The sequence below is a fragment of the Ammospiza caudacuta genome, chromosome 2, assembly GCF_027887145.1.
Source record: "Ammospiza caudacuta isolate bAmmCau1 chromosome 2, bAmmCau1.pri, whole genome shotgun sequence".
Lineage (NCBI taxonomy): Eukaryota > Metazoa > Chordata > Aves > Passeriformes > Passerellidae > Ammospiza > Ammospiza caudacuta.
In genome coordinates, this window is record NC_080594.1 from 18,679,202 (window position 1) to 18,699,250 (window position 20,049).

General features: G+C 39.0%; 1 protein-coding gene across 1 annotated transcript in view; it reads left to right on the plus strand.

Annotated features, from left to right (window-relative positions):
- The window catches only part of ALCAM (activated leukocyte cell adhesion molecule), a 116,009-nt gene that overhangs the window by 88,649 nt on the left and 7,311 nt on the right, over positions 1 to 20,049 (plus strand). Inside the window, exons 7-14 of the mRNA XM_058824875.1 lie at positions 5,168 to 5,295; positions 6,917 to 7,046; positions 12,564 to 12,676; positions 13,531 to 13,666; positions 13,742 to 13,879; positions 15,344 to 15,472; positions 16,163 to 16,201; positions 16,346 to 16,463. Of these exons, the coding sequence (XP_058680858.1) occupies positions 5,168 to 5,295; positions 6,917 to 7,046; positions 12,564 to 12,676; positions 13,531 to 13,666; positions 13,742 to 13,879; positions 15,344 to 15,472; positions 16,163 to 16,201; positions 16,346 to 16,463 (931 nt within the window). The remainder of the gene's footprint in view (positions 1 to 5,167; positions 5,296 to 6,916; positions 7,047 to 12,563; positions 12,677 to 13,530; positions 13,667 to 13,741; positions 13,880 to 15,343; positions 15,473 to 16,162; positions 16,202 to 16,345; positions 16,464 to 20,049) is intronic.

Below are 20,049 nucleotides of genomic sequence, written 5' to 3' on the forward strand. Positions count from 1 at the left end.
GTGAAATAGGCTTTTGAGAATGTTAAGAGAAGTTATAGGGGTTGATAAAAGTGATTCTGTGCCCCCTGACATATGCAGTAAATACACAATACAGTTTTTAGTAAACTCAAATATTTTTCATCTTTTTGGAGTCAGCACCAAGCAGTTAATGCTGGCTGTCTACCTTTCACAAAATGCTTCTCTACAGCTGTAAGATGTAGTGTTTTACATTTAAAATGTATAATTTGAATATTGGTAGACTTCTAAGTAAAGAATTTGTGCAAATAATTGCTTCTAACTGGACTGAATCCTAAAGCAGCTTCCTTACTGTGTTACTGATGGATGTGGAAATCACAATGTTCCTTTGAATAAACAAAACAGGCTGTTGGCAAGGAAAGATCAGAGGAGGTGGCAGCACTTAGAGACCAGGGGAAGAGACATTTCAAAGTTGTGTAAAATGGCACTTCTGAAGGACTGTAGAAGGCAGCAGGTCACAGCAGGATGTAGAGGAACAGGAGACAGACAGTATGTACAGTTGAGTATTACCTCTCTGCACACTTCTGGTACCTTATCTTGTAAAAGATGAGTCCCTGTTTTGGGAATCATAGGGTCTAAGTGTACAGTCCAGCATCTATGTCCTAGCAATGTGCTGTATAGCAGCTGTGTAATCCAGCTGCAAACAAAGACAACAAGGCACTCAATTTATCCCAGTAGTGTGGGTGCAGCACTGCCTGGAAAACAAAAGCCATGGGCTGGAAGTGCCATGTGTGTTCTGCCTAGGCAATAGCTGCTTTTCCTCTACAGGTAAAGTTTGTTGAGCCGCAGGGTAGGGGATCTTTTGACCTTGATCAAATAAAACCAAACCTTGGAGCAGCTGGTCTTTGCTTTTATTTGAAGTCAGAGTTGTCTTTTTACCAGCTCTTTCTCCAGAGTGACAACCAGCACAACTAAAGGTGAAGAAAACCTCTGGGAAACCTCTGGGACTGCTGTTACCCATGGGAATACCATAGGCATTTCACCTATCCCATCAATTTGAAGCTAGAGAAATTTCTTTTTCTTTTTTTTTTTTTTTTGTTTTGTTTTGCTTTATAAAGCTGGGTACCAAATTTCACTGTGGTTTTTTTCTGTCGTTTGTGGAGCCCCATGACCATGCTGTGCGTGGCAGATGTTCCCAGGAAAGAAATGTAAGGACCAGAAAGCATTTGTTGCTATTACTTGCCAAGAGATGCTGTGCTGTCCTTATTTCCCCTCTGCTCTCATGCACTTCACCTGTTGAGGGGTAGGGCTGTTCCAGATTTCTGTGGTGTGTGTACTACATGCACTTGCAAGTAAGAATTAGCCAATATGAAGGGAAAAAAAAGCCTGTGTGGCTCTGGGATGGTCACTGGCCACGTGTAGTGTGCCCTCTGTGTAAAGATTTAATGTTTGATAAACTAGCTCTTCTAGTTCTGGTCTAGTAAAACAGAATTTAATTAATTCCAGCAGTGTGTCGCTAATTAGCAAATACTGGGAGGCAGGCACATTCTTCAGTACTGGAGAGGCCTCAGGTATGAACTTTGGCTTTGGAGTGTTGAGTTACAGAATTTTCTTTCTGAGTATTCTCATCTGCTGTAACTTCAGTTCTTTACTCTGCATAAATGCATCTCCAAATTAATTAATTTATGAAATTCTTCATTAATAGATGTCCAAGCTTCAAGAGATGCATTTCATGACTGCTGTTAGTTGATTATAATGACCCATCTGATTTGGTTTTGCTTTTTTAGTTTAGTTCAGTGTTCCTAATTAGTTCCTCAATAACTGTGATTTTTTTAAATGAGTCAAATATAATGCAGATTTAAAAACTGGAAGACTCAACTCTTAAGAGATGGAAGTCTTTCAGCCTTTTTTATTTTAGATTGACTGTCAAAACTGATATTTTGCATCCCTAAAGCAACAGAACCAAATCATAAAACCTGCTGCTCATTCCTTGAAACTTATCCATTTCTCCTAAAGAAATGGGGAGAGCATGATTAAAATTATGCCTTCAGAAGATTTTTTTAAAAGATTTGTCTATTCAGTCAGGATCTAAGAAATGTTTTATGTTTTGGTTTGTTTTGGTTTTTTACTTTATCTTTTGCATTGAGTTAGTGCAGTCTTTAGTGCTCAAGTGTTTAATAGTTCATATCCTGGAAGGAGCCAGCCACTGTAACCTAGTATGAGAAGAAGAGTGAATTAGCTCTTGCTGTGTTGGATGTTGCTTGGATTAGGATAATTTAGCTCAGCTAGCAGCAGTTACATGCCTGCTTTTGCAGCTGCAAGCAAAGAAGCTTCTGAAAGCAAGGAGTGATGGGAGAGGAGTCTTGGAGCTGGACACTTAGATATTATCTCAGATATTTGATCATCTAGGCTCCAGTTATGTAGGGTTCTGCTCAGCATTAATCAGTGTAAAAAGATAATGTTTGTCAGGCAGGCTTCCCAGTCATGCCCTGCTGTTAGGTGTCTGTTTTGTTATGGATAAACTGCTTTACATAACAGATTAGAGTCAAGGACACTTCACACTCAGGCTGCTTCCAGCACTGGTGTTTTCCTTGAAATGGCACAGTGGCTGGGGCAGCCCTTGGATAGCAGCATTCATTTACTAAATGGCTGCCTTTTGGTGCTGGCTCCTGCAATTTTGCTGTTGTAGAAAGCAGAATCTCATATTGCAAAAGTACCAAGTAAGATGGGCCAAGTCAGGCATGTGTGCCTCTGAGAAGCAAGAGGTGCCTTCACCAGGCTGCTCCTGTTTCTTAGTGAAAGCAGGGGAGTACATTATTCACCAAGCACCACTCTGCATGGCACTGGGCACCATCTTCCTGTTCTCAGGCTGCCCTCGGAAGAATGGCTTCTTCATCTTAGAAAACAGTTAAAGTGGACTTTACTTCTGTATGTTTAGGGGGTTTTTTTAGTTTAGCAAATTAAATTAAAATTTGATCTTGGTTGATTACTGTAGATAGAAGGATAGGATATTTCTAGAGAAAAGCCTGGTGGTTTGCAAGAATATAACTTTTGTTTAACTGTGTCCATTTTTAATCCAGTTCTGTTTATCTCTATGGGAAAAGAAAATGTTCTAAATTAAAGTCTTACTCTTTATTAATTCCTCCCATTTCAGTCTCAAGACAAATCCTAAGCAATTCCAGGATATATCTAAATATTCTTTTTGATGTAACATTCTTTACCTTAATGTCATATCTTTATGATATGACATTCTTTACCTTAACATAAACTTGACAGATGGAAAAGCATGTTGCAGCAGCCCCTGACACTGAGTTTTTTGGCCCAGCAGCTACCAAGAGGGGCATGCATGGCATTCCTGGCCAGCTATCTCATTGCATCTCTTGTATTCCATACCAGCAGGGATGCTGGACTTCCCTTTTCCAAGCAGGCAAAGTTGTGCTTCAGCTCTGGAGGTGCTGAGGTGGAAGCTTGTTTGGTCACGTGTGGTGCTTCCAAGGGGAGGGAGGGAGGCTCTGAAGGAGGGAGGCTGTGGCAGGTTGGAATCCAGCCCTGTCCTGCCCTGGGGAGGGCGAGGGGTTGGGCTGTGTTGGGGCTCTCAGGGCGCAGCCCCACGTTGGGCGCCAAAATATTGGAATATGATCCCAATATTACCAGGTAGATTGTGCCTGGGCTCATCTGACCCTTGTTGCTCGGCCAAAGGCAGCAACTGTGGTGTTTCACCTCAGAGACACTTTTGGCTGGCTGGATGCTGCAGCTGGGCACTGAAACAAACCCAGGCTTGTAGAAACTCAGTTTACCTCAGGTGGAAGGGCTTCAGGCTAGGGTGAAGAGGAAAAGGAGACTGATTCCGTCAGAGGGTTAATATCCAGAATTTTATTCCATGGTCACAGAGGTCTGAATCTTGGTAACAGCTCCAACAGAATGCTGAGCACATGGTCCTGGCTCAATTTCAGCCCAGGGACAGGGGGAGGGGAAGGGACAGGTGAGGCACCAACCAGGTGGGAGGGGCAGGGTCTCAGGGGACAAGGGACAGGCCAATGATCCCAGGCCTGAATTGCATCCTTTGAACGTGACCAACCACACGATGGCCTTGCTGGAATGCTAAAACTGATTGACAGCCTAGCAGGGGGCGAGGGGGAAGGGGAAGAGAGGTATTGGCACACCTGGGAAAGGACTGGGAAGTCTAAAACCGGAAATTGCAACACACTGCAACACAGGGCTGCAGTGGAAGGCAGCTCCTGGTGCTGAGGAACCCCACTGCAGGAGACAGACGTGAGGAGTGCCTGCAGGGTGGGAGGGCTGTACAGCGCACGCTTCACTAAACGCACAAAATCACCTGTCAGCCAGGGCTTTCTCTGCTGGGGAGGCTTTTTTAGTGTCTAATAAGGTGTGCTGTGCTGTATCTTAATGCACGACTGGCATCTTTGATGGAATTTTATTTATCCTTTGATATTAAAATAGTGAGAGTTATCTGCCCATATTATTTTAATTTCATTCATTTTACTTTGTTTTCTACAAATTATGTTTAGGCCTCTGCTTAGAAATAATGGCATCTGCTAAAGAAAACTCTGCTTTAAAAAAATTATGAAAGTAAAATGTAAGTTATAGTTCAACTTCAGTGAACATGACAGAAGTATGTTACATTTAGTGTTCTGTTGACTATGCTAAGGGTCCTATTATGTTCACCAGATTTATCTTTCTGAAAGCCTGTAGTGATCAGCATATAGAATAGGCTGAATGTGGTTGCTTAGTTCATATTTATTTCTTTTTAATGCCAGAAGGCTATTATCTAGTACTAATACACAGCGTTGAGAGCTTCAGTTGTTTTTCTGATTGCTGCGGTCCCCCAAATAGGGAATTTCACAGAGGACAAGTTAATCCCTCATAATGAAATCACACCATGAAATGGTTCATACTAATCAGGATTTCTTTTGCTTTAAAGCACACGACATAGTTGTAATCATTGCTGTTTCAGTTACAGGTATTTTGGAGAATAAAAATGAATTTTATGTCATATGAGTTCTTTGCACTTAATTGGCAAGAATACAGAAAGTGTGATTAGCTTCAAGTTCTTTTATAAAAAGATCTACACATGCAAATATTTTCAGCTGCAGGATGATAAAATTGCATTTTCTTGGGCAATGAGTATCATATGCATAGTGCTGCTGTATGATTACGCTGAAGCTATTAAATATGTACATTATTTTCACAGACCCAACAGAGAAGGTGACTATTCAAGTGCTGCCACAAAGCAGTACCATTAAAGAGGGTGATAACATCACTCTGAAGTGCTCAGGAAATGGCAACCCTCCTCCACAGGAGTTCCTGTTTTACATTCCAGTAAGTCCTGCCTTGCTGTCGCTGCCTAGTGAAATATTCTGTATCATTCCTTCCTGCAGACATTGCTACATGTCAGTGTCTACGTGGTTTTGCAACAAATGAAGAAAGGAATTTGATGACAAACACTGAAGATAGACATTGGCCATTATATCACACTCTGAGAACACCTCACCTCAATTGCCAAAATACTTTTGAAAAAACTCTCCTTCCCCCCAGCCCACCCACATTTTTCAGGAGTTTAGACCTACTAAAAATTACAAGGTTTTACTTCTCATCATCAGGTATTTTATTAAACAGTTTTGATTACAGCAGTTTTGATCTTGAAGAAAACCATCTCATCTGGTGTCATAACACAGATCCAGCAGTGAAAGTACATCAAATTAATTCAGCTATTTTTTGGACTTTCACAAATTACTCTTTGTGCAATTTCTTTTCTTCAGTTAATTGTTTGGTGGCATAACAACACAAAAAATAATGTGTGTGACAGCACAGAACAACAAATCTGTAAATTGCTTAAGACAGAGACTGAGAAAAATAAAGGCTTTGTTACCATTAATCTTCTTAGTGCTGGTGAAATCCACAGACAGATGTGGCTTTATATTCTAAGACTCCTGGTCCTTGTTCCCATGTCCTGCTTCCCACTCCTGTTTTATATGCCTTATTTGTTCCTGCTGCAGCTCTGAGCAGAGCTGCTCTTGCGAGAAGCCAAAAGAAGTGGTGTCCTTTCAGATATTTCAAACCCAGCATGTCACCCTCTGAACACAATCCTCACTACTCTGGAATCCTGGCATGTTTGAATTGTTGGAGAGAGCAAGGGGAGCTAGGAGCTGAAGTCCTTATCTCAGAACAGCCATTTAGATTCAGTGAGTCATCCTAGAAAGTCACTAAATGCCAGTGAAAAAGTGTCTGGTATCTCTCCTTGCTCTGCTATCACAGTGAGTGAGCTAAACACCCGAGTTTGTCTTATCTGTGGGCTCCCTGCTGCCTGATACTGGTCTTTCCTCTCAAGGAGAGTTGCAGTGGGTGATCTCTTTGAAAGGCTCACAGGTATTATAAATCTCTTTCTGGATTCAGAGATAGGAATTAGGGTATCATTCTATGCTTGTTTCAAAGCTGATCTAAGTCAGTAATCAGGGGGAAATTGGGGAACTGGACAGCCATAAAGCAGCATTTGCTGGCTAATTCAAAACACCAGTGTGCTTGTGCTGTTCAAAAACATGCAAAGCAGTACAATTCAGTTCGTGATTTGTCCTAAGCTGCATATATCAGAACCACACTTAGAAACATAATTTCTTTTGTGTTTTGATTTCTGCAATTACTGTTAGTAGACTGGTTTTTTTTTGGCTAAACTTTTAAATTTTGTATTGTAACATCCTCTTAAAATGAGTTAGTCATTCAATTAAAAGAGTAAGCTCTTCATTTTTAAAAATGTTTTTTAAAATAATGTTATCATGCAGGAAGTAAATGTTACTTTAACTAATAGGTAATTACAGTTGAATGATGCTGTGTCTATATGTGCTTTGGAATATTTCACCATCCTTATAATTAAAAAAAATCCTCAACAAAAATCAGTGGGTTTAGCAGGCCCATGTACAGTAAATGTCTTGTTTTCCACTCGCAGGGAGAAACAGAAGGTATAAGAAGCTCAGATACTTACATAATGACAGATGTGAGACGAAATGCAACAGGAGAATACAAGTGCTCTCTGACTGACAAAAGCATGATGGACTCGACCACCATCACTGTGCACTGTAAGTAATTGCATTTTTCACTCCTAGGCAGGATTCAAGCTGATCTTGGACCTCCTGGGATGGTTTCTCTGCTTTGTGTATGCAGCTTAGTGCAGTTACCTACAGGTGAAGTGTTGGTTTGAAGGGGTGTCCAGACATTTCTATTTATTCTAATGTATTTCTGTTTGAAAATCTTGACTTTCTCAATTCATTGGCTGGATAGTTTCACTTCCCATAATTTTGGATAGTGTTTGGTTCTATTACACTGTCACATACGGTGAGAATTTTGTTATTTTATCTTTTGCTCGTGTGAACGTATCTAGGGCAAATTACTTACTTCCAGCTGTGCCTTAGAATGTAGACAAACATGGAAGCTAATCCACAAGAATATCACTGAAGGTCATTCTTCATGGTAAAGTTCCCATTCCCTCAATGAGGTTAATGTGTAAGGAGCCTAGAAAAGAAACTTAGGAAGTTGTTATGTTCACATTGGAAAGGTTGGGGTTTTTTACTTTTTCCAGCATCGTGAGAGCTACAGAGCTCAGTAATTTTTCTTTAGCTGGATACTGTTTAGTCACACTGTCAGCAACACTTCCAAAACAGCCATTGAACTGATTGAACCATTGAAGCAATAGTTACTTTTGATCACTTTATGCAGAAGTCAAGAGCAAGAACTCTTTCAAACTCTGCTATACTATCACAGGCTGTTAAATAGGGCTCACACCAGGGATAGAAGTTTTCCCCTAAAAACATTGATTATTTGTTGTCTTCACAGTATCATCAGTAGTTGACAGGTTCAGAGGGATCTGAAGGATAATGAAGTTTAAAGGCTTCCACTGTAGTTATATTTTACATTAAAACAAACTTCATGTTTCTATACTTGGTTTTGAAATTTTTTTTGTCTTGGAAGAGGTATGTGCATAATATATCGGTGATTATTGATTAATTACACTACACATGATTAACTACGCTATTATATTTCATTAATATTTTGCCTTTAATAAATCATCCATTGTTACCCTGCCCACCTGTTCTGTTTGCCAAGAGTTGGGCATGTAAAACCTGAAAAGGGCTCTGTGCTGCTGCCTCTTCACTGCTGGATAGCAAAGGTTCCTTTGCTCTGGTATAACCGACCCTTTGATTTTTCTCCGAGTCTATTACATGTCTACTTTTGCTTTCATAAATAATTACTCTAAAAAATGGCTTTCTCAGCTCCAACTTATTTTTAACAAGCCAATTTTCCTGTGTCTTCTATTTTGTCTGCACATTCAAAGAGCTTTGCTATGCCAGAGAAACATGTAATTTCTAGACATGAATCTTCCCAGTGCTGGCAGCTAATGCAGCTACTCAGAACTCAGAGCTGCACTCCAGTACCCTAGTCCTTCACTTTACTTAGGGTTCATTTTGTTTTTTTCTAAAACACCTCTATCTGCAATAAAGCCTTTTTTTAAAAAGAGGTGCAGTGGCCTGGAATAGTTCTGTAATTCCTAAATGTCCAGACCATGCGCCATCCTTAAGGTACTTCATTGTCTTCTCTGATGCTGGTCTAAAGCATTTCTGCAGTTTGTCTTTCAGATACTACTTACTAATGCTTATCAAATCCTACTTTTTCTCCCTCTTTTGTTCTATTGCTCACCTTTTATATGGATGAATATTCCTCTCTGTGGTGGCACACTAAAAAAACATTGGTTAGGAGTCAGGGCTTTTCATTTCTTCACATCCAATCTCAGCATTTTAGATTTTTTTATTTTCTTTTAAAAAAACCCAATCACAAGCACAACAAAAAGTAGGCAATATAATAATATTAATTAAAATAAATTTAAGATAATTAATTATTATATTTAAATTAATTTTAAATTAATTTAAATTGGAGAAACTATTTATAGTAATTTGTTAAATTTCAACTGTAGTGTCTTTTCCCAAATGAATTTTAATGAGCATTATAATGTCACTGATTTCTTTTGGTGACCAGGTAGGGAAAGCTTCTTGCTGGTATCAAAAAACATTATTATGCCATAATCCTCAAATATTTTTTTGTAGAGAATACCAAGCTCCATTTTTCCAAGTTGACTGTAAATTATGAGACTTACAGAATGCTGAAAATTGACATTAAAGCATCAGAGTTACCCGTAATGCTTAGGGAAATTATTCATGAAGGAAATTGAGGGGGGATGAAAGATTCCCTGCCTTATCCATGGAACATAAAAGACAGACTGTACAACCTGAGCTCTTGCCTTTCAGAGCAGGATCTGTGCAGCCAGGTCCCAATTTAAAGTCCAGCAGAGCTGAGTGCTCATGGTTGGCATGATTTGTCCCTCTACAGAGGCAGCAGCAGAGCAGGATGGATGTTGTGGATTTGTGGTTTTTCACAGAGGTTGTAAATTCTCTGCCAGATCTGTTCCTTCAGTGAGTTTGCCCAGGGTCAGATGAGCAAAACTGGCAGGCAGGGGACTTGGTCAGGAGCTGTTTACAGCCACTCACAGAGGTGTGGAAGAACACCCTGAGTGAGGCAAGGAAAGCACCCAGCAGCAGAGGACAGATGTATCTTCCCTCAGCTATAAAGAAGCAACTCTTCCAACCCAGAGTGCCCTTTCATTATCTGTTGCTGTGGGGATTTGAGCACCTTGGTCTAGTGTTGGTGTTCCTGGCCATGGCAGAGGGGTTGGGAGCAGAGGATCTTTTAGATTTCTTCCAGCCCAAGCATTCTATAATTGTTTCTGCACATAAAACCTAGTGTGGAGTAAGTAGGTCTGTGGAACTTCCTCTTTGTGATGCTTTCCTTTCTGCTAAAATGTGTTCTGCAAACCATCCAGTAAATTTAAGGTCTTAGGAGTATAGCATTTGTATTTCTCTGTAGGTATTTTTATAGCCTTGTCTTGTCTTTCAGTAAAGCTACTGAAAATACAGGGGAAGTCACCTTTTGAATGCTGCATGGAAAAATCTATTCTCACATACTAGGAGAAGTTTCCAGTTGTCTGCTAGTTTATTTATGGAGTTCAGACAACAAAGAGGTGCCTGCACAGCTTTCCCAAATGCAGCCCAGTATTCCATCAGAGGCCTCCTTTAAATGCTGGGAGTCTGTCCTAGATGTGCCACAGCTTCCAAACAGAAATGTGTGCTCCAGTCTTGCGCACATTAATTCCATACCTCCCTCACATGATGTGGTGATACGTGCAGAATGCACTGTTTGTCTCTTCCCTGCCCTACTTGGTATGCAAAGGCAGCACTGAAATCAATGCAAGACTTCAAATGAGACCACAGTAAGAGCTAGCATATATTGAAAATGGTGCCTGATGAGGAGCTTGTTTCTGAAGAACATTTCAAAGCCAAATGTGAGATGTACAGAAAATTATCTCGGAAAAGTTTTTCTGTCAATGGAGACAAAAATTTGGTTTTGATAGTCTTCTATATGCAAGAAAATGTTTTCTCCTCATACTTCTGTACCAAAGTGAGATTATTTATTAAGTAGAGAGGTTAAGGTAACTACATCACATTACTTTGTGGACCTTACAGATAAACTGGCAGAAAATTAAGCTAAATCAAGTTGTTCACATAGAGCTTCTAGAGGGGATCCTATGTTAAACAGCAGCTTAATTCTGTCTTGCCTTATAAGTCATACGAATACTGCTCTGAGTTATGTAGCTCATCTCATACCCTCTACATTTTCCTGAACTGCTGTCGCAACCAAGACTGGTGTTGGAGGGATTGTAGTCCCAGCTGCAGCACACAAAGGGGCCAGCAGGGCACAGTCAGTCTACCCTGGAGGAAAACTGGGCTGAAGGATTGCTCTGGGCTCAGTGTCAGTCTTGTCTGAGATGAAGGCAAAAACTTCCATGAATTTTTGCTTCCTTTGGCAAATATGAGAGGAATGCCTTCTGAATGGCCTTTGGTGATCTCTTAGGTTTGAGGTGCTATCTTGCTTCGAAGAACAAAAAGTTTTAAGTATGTGTAGAAAGAAATTCTTGAGGGGAAAAAAATAATAGCCTTGTCTTCAACCACCCCTCTGCCCTGATGGAATGTGTTTTAGAAGAAACATATCCCATACACTATTGAAATCTGTGTACTGCTCACTGGAGGAGTCTTGTTATTTTATTTCTTTTTTTTTTTTCTTCTGGAAGCCACAAGAGAATTGTTGGGTTCCATTTACTGGTTTCAGGAGGGAGGATAGGAAATCCCCATAGGAATACAGAAACAAGATGCCATTTTATCTCATCAAGATTTTTGACTCATTCACAGATGAAAGTGCATTTTTTGTGACCTCTCAGAAAAGTCATTGGGCTTGTAACACAGATAATAATGCTGCAGACCAGTAGTACAGGCCGAGCCCTAGTTGTTCCCTCAAGTTCCACCTTTAATTATGATGGTGCTCCCAGGGCAACCACTGACTGACGCCAGTAGTGAAGTTCACTGTTTTGTTAAGGAAAACTCACTTTCCTCCACTGTTATTTTTGTTTCAAGCTTTTTTTAAGCTCTGCTTAAAAGCCAGAAGGAGGCTTTGCAGCCCCTTTCCAGCAAGTACTGTATTTGAGATGGAGTCATGTGTGCTTTTGACTGCATGTGTTTGTGTGTGTGCACGCATCTGTGATAGTCATTCACTCAGGCAGCTTGGCTCACAAGCAAGGCACTGTCAGAGGGGAAGCAAAATAAAGATGGGCAAACTCTGCTTTTCTTTCACTGTAGGATTAATTTTTTTTAAAAAACGACCAGCCCACCAAATCCTTAAACTAAGAAAAATCCAGAGCAGTGTTCCCTGATGATGTTTCTGTCACTGGCTCTCACCCTGCCTTGTGTCAAACACAGCTGTCTCTGACTACAATTTCCCTTGAGCTTAAATATGTCAGGCAGAGCTTGGACTCTTTTTCGAGGTACACAGAAGTGGCATTTTAAGTCACAAATGAAAACAAATAAAGGGCTTCATGTGCAGTTCCCCAACCCTGTAATTTAGACTTCTCACCCCTTCAGTCAGTATCATGTCTCATACACCTCTTTGACCTTCTTCATCCCCTTCAGATTCTGAGGGTGAAAATCCTCTAGTTTTATCACACCAAAGAAAGGCACCCCTTGACCCTTGCTGCTCTCTCCACAATTACTATGTAGGATAACCTGTCCCCACCTGCACTAGTCCTCCCCTGAAGATGCATTTCTGGCCCATAGTAAGCTACCCTCACAGCATTCTGTGCATCCCTTTCTGAGATGCACATACTGTTATGTGAAGTACTTCTTCAGCTTCTTCTGCCTACTGTGCCATTCTTTCAGCAGAACAAGGTGAAAAATATGTATCCATTTGTCTAGTGATTAGTGAGGTTTTGCTTTTCCTTTTAGCCTATAATTACAGCAAAAATATGAATGTTCTGCAATGCCTGTTTTTAGAATAATTCTCTCATCTCCCTTCCTTGTAAAATTGACTTGAATTTTATTGAAGAAATGAAATCTTGAATTTAATGAGTGCAATTAGTCACATTTTCTTTTCTTGATAAGCCTCTGAAATGGGCCAGGCTTTCTGAGATTAACTTTTTACAAATGTTCGTTCTATCCCAGATCTGGATTTGCAGCTCACTCCTAGTGGAGAAGTCACAAAACAGATTGGAGAGGCCCTGCCTGTGTCATGCACAATTTCTTCTAGCAGAAATGCAACTGTGTTTTGGATAAAGGTCAGTAATTCATCTATTTCACACTCCATCTGGGTGTTCACCTCTTTATGTTACTGCTGCTACTTCAGTGTTTTGGAAAGAAGGAAGGAAGGAAGTAAGTTTTTCATTGGGCTTTTTAAAGAATATTGTTAAAATGGGTCTTACGCATGTGGTTAAAATGGGATCTACTCACATTGATGACTGAAAATCAGTTACTGTAATTATCAGCTCAGCTTCCAAATGGGGAGAATTAAGTCATATTGTAACACAAATACAACTTATGTGAAATGGTCTATACAAGGCCCTTTGAGAATAAGGTTCTTCTAAGAAGAAAAGCCCATTTGGAAGAATTTTGGTGCATTTTTTTGGAGGTTCGTTTGATCTTGGTTCTGATAAACATAACAAAAGGGCAAGGGTTGAAAGGTTAGATGGTGAAAAATGTAGCTATTGAAGAGTTGGCTTTATACAAAACCTGTAGTGCTTGAAACTTATAGTAATGATGCTTAATGGTTGTTTATGAGCATATATTGATCTCATAAGCCTGGCCTAGAGGAGAGTTACTTGTGTCTCAAATGTTTTATCACTCATGGTCTTGGCCAAACTACTAGAAAAGCTCAGAGCTAATAACTGATCGCATCTCTGCTCTTGATTTAAAAGCAAAATTGTTCAAGAAGAAAGGAGATGGCTTCTATAAATCTCCATCGGTTTCCACTTTTCCTGTTGTATATTCAAATGTACTTATTAATGGGGAAACAGCTTAAAAAAGTGAGGCTCTAATTTTCCAAAGCATGTGAAAATTTCTGTTGATAGTAGTCATTAAGGAATTAATTTATTGTGAGTCCATTTCTGTCATTTCTAACTCCTGAATTTATCAGGACAATACCAGAATGCAAACAAGTCCATCATTTTCAAGTCTTCAGTATCAAGATGCTGGAAACTATGTCTGTGAAACTGCTCTGCAGGAGGTCGAAGGGCTGAGGAAAAGACAGACACTTAAACTTATTGTGGAAGGTGAGCAAGCAGATAGTTGCAATTACTAATTGTTATTTTCAAATAAAATCTTTAACTGCAATACTGTTCTTGTAGGAAAACCTCAAATCAAAATGACCAAGAAAACCAACACCAATAAAATGTCTAAGACAATTATCTGCCATGTGGAAGGTTTCCCCAAGCCAGCAGTGCAGTGGACAGTTACGGGCAGCGGAAGCATCCTAAATAAAGCAAGTATCTTTCTTATTACTTTATTCACCAAAACGTACTGTGTAGGAAGTGAAAATTAAAATCAAGGAACATTTTTGAGGTAGTGAGATTGAAGAAAAGTCTTTTTTGTTTATTTAGGAGAAGGTTAAGTGGTAGCTGTAGCTACATGTACTTACATGGACGATTTTTTTATGATAAAGCCTTTTTGAGTAGAACAGGTGATAGCAAAGGCTGGCTACAAGCTGAAGCTGGAAGCAAAAAGAAAAGGTTACAAATGAAATATGCATTTTTTAAATGAAGGTACTTAGTCGTTTTATCTGGGTAATGTGCTGATTTTGCCATTGCATAAAGAATTTGCAAATAATGATGGAATTGTAGAACTTACATTAGAAAGCAAATGGGTACTTCATGTAGGCATTAACTGAGTGAAATGTAATGAAATTTGGCATGTGTGAATCAGAAGTTACATTCATTATAGTTCCTTATGTGCTTTCCAGCTTTTTTCCTAATATTTAGAGTTGTTTTTGTTATATTTTGTTATATAGATGGTTATATCTGTTGTTTCTCAGTGGAAACAGAACAATTATGCATTCATCCTGAGGAATAAATAAGAAGAACTCATATATAGCAGGGAAAATACCTGGAAAATATGCAAACTGAAGTATTTTTATATGGATTACCAAATCCCATGAAAAGCATTGCCAGATTTTGCCTTAGCAGGAAAAATAAATGAGACCTCTCTACAGTCAGTGGCTGGAAGGAGAATGTACAGTGCTCCTGTAGATTCCATTACATTTCATTAGGTTTTGCTTTGAGCTCACAGAAATCATGTGTGGCTGACAAAATTGGTCCATTTACTTGTAGATATAGGACAGGAACAGTCTTGAAGCTATATAAATGATTGCAAATCATTTTTCTCTAGGTGTTGCATTATTCCAAGAATGATGTGCAGCAAATTTAAGGAACAACACATTGATATTACAGTACAGATACTATAGGTGCTACTAGACACACATGGATTGGCAAAGTAATGCTTAATGGGGAAATAGCTTGGAAAACTGGAAACTGGAAAACTTGGAAAAATTCTTCCCCTTAGTGTGGCATAAATGAGAAACAGCAAGATGGAAAAAATTATACCTTAGAAGTTTGAAATTTTAAGAATTTTTTTACTTGGAATATTTTTTTAAATACTTGAATTAAAAGCAAATACAGAATGTTGTTAATTTTTCAGAAAAAAACTTTTTTATCATTGGTCTTACAGCACACACTATCTATAACTGGATATTTTGGCTAACTTTTTCTTTCAAATATTCACATTATCATTTCATAAAACAATGTAGTATTTCTCTTGCTATTGTTTGGAAAACTGAAATATAAGTTGAAAGTTATTTCCCTCTGACCATTTTCACTGTGTAATACAAGTAATGCGTGTATTGTTCTTTGTGTTTTTAAATTATACTAATCTTCATTTTTCACCTTTTCAGACAGAGGAGACAAAATATGTTAATGGGAAATTTTCCAGTAAAATTGTAATTGCTCCTGAGGAAAATGTAACTTTAACTTGCATTGCAGAAAATGAGCTAGAAAGGACTGTGACCTCCATGAACGTCTCTGCTAGTGAGTGTCCTCTAAAGATAATTTCCTTAAAGTTACAGTTTCTCATAAAGTACCCATACATCACACTCAAATGAAGAGTAGGACTGCATAGTAATGTTAACACTAAGATATTTAACCTTTTTGCCTAAAGTCAAGCAATTGTAAATCCACTGTGGATCAGTAGTACATAAAATTTATTGATAGCTTTCTACAATAAGTCACTTAGTCTTCATGACTTTCTTGGCTAGCTACAAAAGTAAACAATATTACAAAATAATAGTACAGCATAATAGTGCAGAATACTGCAAAGTAATACTTCATTTACAAGACAGAGATATTTATTTGTTACAAAATTAACAGTATCTCTTAGTCTATAAATTACAGTTTATTGGTATGACTTGAGTCCCAAGAGAAATCAGCCATACTGGGCTTCAATAATATATAATGATGAAAGGTAGTGAGAAGCTATGGAAAGGTAGGATAGAAATTCTCAGTCAGAAATATTTCTGACTTGAATATTACAGGTTTAGAGTAGGATTCTTCTAATGTATATAGTATAATTACAAAGAAATGGCTTCTATTTAAAGATGGGATTAAATATCTTGTTTGGAAAACACTGTTCCAGTCTCTGTCATTGCTGTAGATAGGTAATTGAAGGTGATTTTTAGGTCTGTGTTGTCTTTAATTCAATTTTAACATTTTTCATTTCAGTAAGTATTCCAGAATATGATGAGCCAGAGGACAGAGGTGGTATGTATGGTTTCCTCTCTCTTTTTTTTATTCCTTTTTTTAACTTTCTAATCCCTTTTTCTGTTTCTGGTGAAATTCTTTAGAAATGTTGCAATGCTTTACTTTTTCATAGGTCATCTCATTAACTTTTCTTCTTTGCTTCAGATGACAATAGTGAAAAGGTTAATGACCAGGCAAAGCTAATAGTGGGAATCGTGGTCGGTCTTCTGCTGGTTGCTCTGATTGCAGGTGTTGTCTACTGGCTCTATGTGAAGAAATCAAAGTAAGAAGTTTTTGAAAACTTTATACTAAGCTGGGAAAAGAACTGTGATAAGAAGAGATGTGTGTTTACTTGTTTTCCTTCCTCTAGAGCATTCCAGTTTTCTGGAGTGGGGAAAAGCTATTACAGAAGGTGCACTTGATAGCAAAAGGAAACTTGGTACCTCTGGTTGGCTTGTCCTAATGCTTAATGGGACTCATCTCCTGGAGGTGGGGTTCTGAGATTTCATAGATCATAGTAGTAGTGAGGTCCTGTTTCCTGACAGCCAAGTCTATGCTGGCTCTTGCATTTAGATATAGTACTTAATTGTGGAACTTGATGTGTGGAAGTCTGTCTGGCTGTACTGGGGCCAGAAACTGCCTTCATTTAGAAATTGGCTACCTTGTTTCCTTTGAAAATGGAATAACACACAGAATAAGACTCAACCATCTCAGGGAGAAGAGAGATCCCTAAATTTTTCTTTGACGTTTCTTAAATAAAATTTGTAAAAATAGAGCTTCTGTTGCTGAAAAAATCTAGGAGCTCTCATCCCAGTCCAGGTTTTACACATCGTAGGCATAGAACAGCATTTTCCATTTTCAACTTTCTTCCTTGTCACAGAGGCTGACTTCTGAAAATAGATGGGAAGGTGTCAAGAAGTGACCGTGTTGCTCCATCCTTTTGAGGCTGGCTGTTGCTGTGTGCCCCATCTGGTCTTGCCCCCTTACCTTTATCTCCAGGGAGAGCTGGGGCAGTCAGGAGCAGCCTTGCTTTCTGACAGCTCTCACAGCTGCTTCTGGGCAGGGGAGGTGAAGCGGCTGTGCATAACCTGCTCCAATCAGTGCAGGTGTAAAAGCAGCCTTAAAGTTCACTTGGCTTTAGTATGATCTTCCATTAAAATTGAATCAGATGAAATCTAAAATATACCAGTGGGATTTTACTGTGAACAAATGTGTTTTCACTGATGTGAAAGTGCAACAAGGAATTCTCCATCTGCTAAGAAATGCTCTTTTTTTTTTGATAATACATAAAGACTTTGGCTCAACCATAACTGATCAGGTTTTTGAAGTTTTCCAAATATAGAATTGTTATAAATTACCCATGCACAGAACCACACTCAGATACTATAGAGGGGTTTTTTGGTTTTTTCCCAAAGCTTACGGGTTTTTTTGTGAAATATTAAAAATAACAACATAGTGCTCTTCCTCCCACACTTTGCTACTGTTGCAATAATGTCTAAGATAACTTTGTCATTCCTTTTCGAATGTGTGAATGTGGAGTCATGAAACTGTGGTACGTTGCTTTGGGTTTCTTTGGATGAGGTGGTTTGAGGGCAGAGAAGGTAAAATATCTCTTCTTGCACCATTGAGTAGTGTGGGGAGAGCTGACAGGAGTCGTAGAATATAGCATGAGATGAATTTATGAATTACATCAATTTTTTCTGCTTCAAAGATGGATATGTCTTAATCTAAATGGACACCAATTCTTTTCCTCATGCTCAGCTTCTCTTCCTAAAGCTTAGAGGAAAAATTAGACCTAGAATTGATTAGACAGGTTCACTGGAAACAAAAATGCCTTTATAGTTAAACAATAGTCTCTGTATTTGACACATGGTTGCTGGCTTGCAACCCCCTTAATTGATGTATCATCATTGACAATCTCCTGTTCTCTGTATATTTTTAAATTGATCTGTTGCTATCCTCCCTGCTTTCTGCACACCATATTTGCAGGAGCAAGCAGAATGTCAGTACCTATTCTGACAAAGTTTTCATTATGAATCATAGCCTAGCAATCAAAGTAGACCTTGCAAAAAGCAACTTACACCTCTGGACACAATTCCCTCCTCCATCCAGGCCAGCAGGTAGCAGGTATTTTTTTGAACCCACCCTTGACCAGTAACTCACCTAATCTCTATCCCCAAAGTGACGCCAAAGGAAAGTCTGAGAAGGCAGCAGCACAGAACTTTCCAAGTCTGCCGAGGCAAGAAAAACATTACTTTTTTTCTGTTATTGGTGTTGTGGTTTGTATAATCTTCTCTTGTCTTGTCATCCACACTAAGTAGGAATTATACTTGTAGCCTTGGAGTATATTCACAATAAATCACTCGTACAGTTACTCACTGCCCCAGCTTTACTTGATGGAAAAGCTGATTATTGCCACATATTCTTTTCAGTGTGAATATTATCCCATAAATCAGAGACTCATCTGTATTCCACATCTTGCATCCAACCTCCTCTTGAATAAAGAGTTGAGGCTACCTACCCCAGCATGCCTTGTTTCCCCTTCATCTGAGCAGAAGGCCAAACAGTTGTTCTCAGCAGATTTCTCCTTCTTCCAAAAAGGATGTTGTAAAATAATCTGTACTGAACAGAATATAACTCAGCACTTTAGAATATTTGTAATATTTTGGTGTCAAGTGTCAGTTGAGAGATTGCAGGACACCCACGTTAGGTAAATGAAATTTTCACCTTGCCAGAAACAGCTGAGAGTACGGCAGAAATGAAAGATTCAGAAAGGAAACAGTGCACTCAGCAACCTGTGCCCTGCTCTCTAGTCATGGAAGTTGGCTTGTAGTTGGACCTTGGCCCCATTTTTATCCCTGTGGTTGGGAGGTGCCCAAATCTCAAGTCACATAAGACTAGATCAGGGTTAAAGTGGTTCAACATCCAATGGACACCATTTCTGCTGGGCCAGCTGAATCACAGCAGCAGTCTTAAAGTTGTTCACACTCAGAGCACATCAAGTTCTTAGAATGTTTCTTAGGTCACAGTAATGACAAAGGTTGCTGGCATCTCTGAAAGTGAACACTTGAACCTTAAAAGTTCTGCTTTTCTGATATTTTATAGCAAACAAGCATATGAGTCAGATGTGATGGGCCAAAGATGTAAGAAACTCAGTATGTTTTCAACAAGACTCAGCATTTGTACTAGTTTTCACTCAGTTCCCTTTCAGAGAAAAGACATAGTTACCAAACATCTCTGAAAGTGTCAGCTCATAATACAAATCTAATATAAAAGTGACACAAATTAAAAACGGTCACCCATTTCTTGATGGCTGGAATATTTTTCTGGCTGGAATATTTATCTCTGTGGTTTTTCCTACTGATGGATGTTTAAAAATAATTGGAGGAAGTGGAAGGCAAGATTGGAGTAAGTAAGGAGGTTGCAGCCAGTCCAGATTGGGGTGTGTAAAACCATTTGCTCCTAGAAAATCATGTGCAGCAGTGCAGTCGAGTGTAGCTTTAAGGAAATTCATGGCCCTTGGTTCAGCACCCAGAACTGCACAGATGTGTATCATCTTACCTGTCATTATCACAAGGTTGGGTAACAGGGACAAACAGCACTGCACACTTTCTTCCTTAAATAGTGTTGAGGGCAAGGCCTAGACTTGTGAGATTAAAAGAGATCAGAAATTAAAACCATACAGCAATTTTGAGTCACCTATATGTAGTCTGTGTTTACACTGCAACAGGCAAAATAGTTATCATGGAAAATGGTCTTCATATTACAAATAATGCTATGAAAGTATCTGAACAAGAGCCATGAAAATAGTGGCCTCACAGCACACACACTCTGAAGAATGCTAAAAATCTCACTTTGGTATTACTTAC